At 49.8% G+C, this 2,821-nt stretch overlaps 1 protein-coding gene across 1 annotated transcript in view; it reads right to left on the reverse strand.

Moving 5' to 3' along the window:
• The window catches only part of dll4 (delta-like 4 (Drosophila)), an 11,840-nt gene extending 9,561 nt beyond the window's left edge, over positions 1-2,279 (reverse strand). Inside the window, exons 1-4 of the mRNA XM_061091305.1 lie at positions 1,782-2,279; positions 1,374-1,634; positions 915-972; positions 1-240 (exon numbers count right to left, since the gene is read on the reverse strand). The exon at positions 1-240 is cut by the window's left edge and continues 24 nt beyond it. Coding sequence (XP_060947288.1) covers positions 1-240; positions 915-972; positions 1,374-1,634; positions 1,782-1,835 — 613 coding nt within the window. The 5' untranslated portion in view covers positions 1,836-2,279. The remainder of the gene's footprint in view (positions 241-914; positions 973-1,373; positions 1,635-1,781) is intronic.
• Between the last annotated feature and the right edge of the window lie 542 nt (positions 2,280-2,821).

The following is a 2,821-nucleotide window of genomic DNA, read 5'->3' on the forward strand; positions in this document are numbered from 1 at the left end:
AGCCAGGCAGACAGGACAGCTGCCCGTCTCGGGTGCAGGTGTAGTGGCCGAACCGGTAGTCCCGGGGCGTGCACTTCTGGGAGCAACTTTCTCCGTAGTAATTTTCGTTGCAGATGACCCGGTAAGAATACATCAGCTCCATCAGCTTTGCGCTCAGCGTATCCTGGGTCCAGTCGGTCCCCACCCCCAGCTGCTTTTGGATGGCCAAAGAGCTGATCAGGTAGTCTGGGTTGTTGGTATCTAGAGGGAGGGAAAGTGGCAAGGGTCAATCAGAATGGATGTGGGATACCTAGGCATGCAATGTGTGTGTGTGTGTGTGTCCTGTGATTAAATATGGTTTTATGTCAAGAACTGCATCATAAATGGGCCTGGGGTTCGAAAGTCACCCACTTTCGCTTTAATAATCTGCCCGGTGCCAAGCTGCATCCCTTATCAAATCCCATACAGCCGAGATGAAAGATAAACTCAGGTTGAAATTTCCTCTTTCTTTTCCGTCAGCAAAAACATTCCCAGGCCCGGTCCCCTCTTCCACAGGGTGGAACAGAGTAAGGTGTAAAATACAGGAAGATGCAGTCAGGGGTTTTTGGCAGCCACTGCATATTCTCACCAAAGCCCGCAGCTCGTTCCCACGCCAAAAATAAACCAGAGGAAGTTCAATTGTATTGGGTATAAGAATGAAAAAGGTGTTCTGAAGTTCATAATAAAGAAGTGCATATGGGCAGGAGAATGTGTGAAAACGTGTGGAATTGAACAAGAGGTGGAGAGGAACTTTGTTGAAGCTGCATTTAATTCAAAGTTAAATGTTTGATTTAGATAGAGCTGGATCTAAACTGCATGTAACACAGCTGGAGAGCCTCGTGTGTGAAATGTACAGACAGAGCTCCCTCCTGTGGCAAGAAAAATGTTGCACTTACCTACAGGTAGATTTCCATAAGGTGAATGCCAGGCTTCGATTATTAATGAAAATGACCCCTGAGGAGAAAACACATGTAGATAATTCATTTCTAATTAATATGAGCTCATTTCTCATGGAAAGTTCACAAAATTCACCAGGAATAGCTTAAAACTTCTCCTTTTTTCCCAGTTTCATTTATAAGACTTCTAGTTGTACAAATAATATAATAATACAAATTAAAATAAAAGGCTTCGTGGAGACACGTGGCCCTCTGGGTTCTGAATTGAACGACGTGGTGGCAGTGCAATCTGCTTGTCCACAGAGTATTACCTAATGATGTGGATTAGATTTGCTGACCAATAACCGGGTGTGCTCCCAAAATGCACAGCAGCTCCATGAAAACAACACAACAGAGGTTGCATGGGGGGGGGGGGGGGGAGATGACAATTAAAGTGGATGCACTGCTCCACACTCTTACCGGCCAGCCGAAGTTGAACGGTATCTGAATGGGTCTCGGTAACGTGCCACTGTCCCTGGCGCTGAAAGAGTTTGTCCCCAGCACCGGTGTCATTGTACTCCCAAAGATGCAGTCACCTGGCGACACCACGGCCTGATAGTTCTTCAAGCAAATTCTGAAATAAGTCCTGCAGCTGGGCTTGCATGCGCTCCCGTTTGCCAGCAAACCTCTGTGGTTTTTAAATTCGTGCAGGTTGAGCTCAAAAACGCCCGATGCGAATACCTAGAAGAGAGGGACAGATCATGTAAGAAAAACGCAGGTATGGTTAGATAAACCGTCCCCCACCACCCCCCCAACTGGATGTGAAGAGGGGTCTGCAGGACCACCGGGGGGGGGGGGGGGGGGGGGGGCCCTTCTCCTCCTTCATACCTGTGTTAGTAACGTGGTGCTGAACGCGACGGTAAAGGTGAACCAAGCTGCCATCCTTCTCGCTTCTCCAGGGCAGCCGCGTCACCAGCCAAATAGAAGAAGCAAACAAAAAAAAACCCTCACTATTCCAAAGTATTTACCCCGAGGTAAACAAAATGTAGAGAGACAGGGAGTGGGGAGTGGGGGGGTGAAGAAAAAAAAAAAATCTAAAATAAAGATAAATCCTTTATAGTCCCTTTCTCCCAGGGAGTTCTCCTTGTAGCTCCTGCGTGCGTAAAAAAAGCGTCCAGAGAGAAGAAAGCGTCTCCAAAGCTCCAAGTTATCCAAAGGTGAGGGAAGCCTAGAATCCAGTGTGTGTGTGTGTGTGTGTGTGTGTCAGCAGGCGTCCTCTCCCTGCATGCTGCTGTACTCCTCAGTGCTCACTGTGGCTGCGTGTGCGCGGCTCAGAGCTTGTTTTGGTGCTGGAGTCGGTGCGTCAGTGCGCCGCGGAACGTTCATCACTCGCCTTATTACTCGTGTGAATGAACCGCGGTGCGTCTCCTCCCCAGATATATAGACTTGCGCTGCGTGTGCTCATTACATAAACTGTCAGTCAGCGCCGTGAGACCCGCCCCCTTCCACACAGTCAGTCAACCCCCTTCCCCTTTCCAACCCAACAACAATTATCCAGATTTAATACCCACTGGCACGGTGCTGGCTGGCTGACCACCACCATGGATACTGGGGGCGATTATTAACAAGCCCCCCAAACATCTGTTGACTTATTTTTAGCCGCACACAATGCTGCCGGACGCACACTCGCACGTTATGGACAGTGGGTCAGGACAATGAAGGGGAGCCGCAAACTTGAGGGGGAACCGACAGAGAGCAGGAATTCAATCACTGTCTCACTCCGCGCACCCCCCCCCCCCCACCCCCTTTCTGCCCTCGGTTCCACTCAATTGCACGCCTAATTAGCGCGCACTGCAGCCCAGGAGCCGTGCGCACTGGTTCCTCTCAGACCCCGAACTCCCATCACTCCCAGTGAGGTCAGAGGTGAC

Source organism: Limanda limanda, chromosome 18 (genome assembly GCF_963576545.1).
Source record: "Limanda limanda chromosome 18, fLimLim1.1, whole genome shotgun sequence".
Classification (NCBI taxonomy): domain Eukaryota; kingdom Metazoa; phylum Chordata; class Actinopteri; order Pleuronectiformes; family Pleuronectidae; genus Limanda; species Limanda limanda.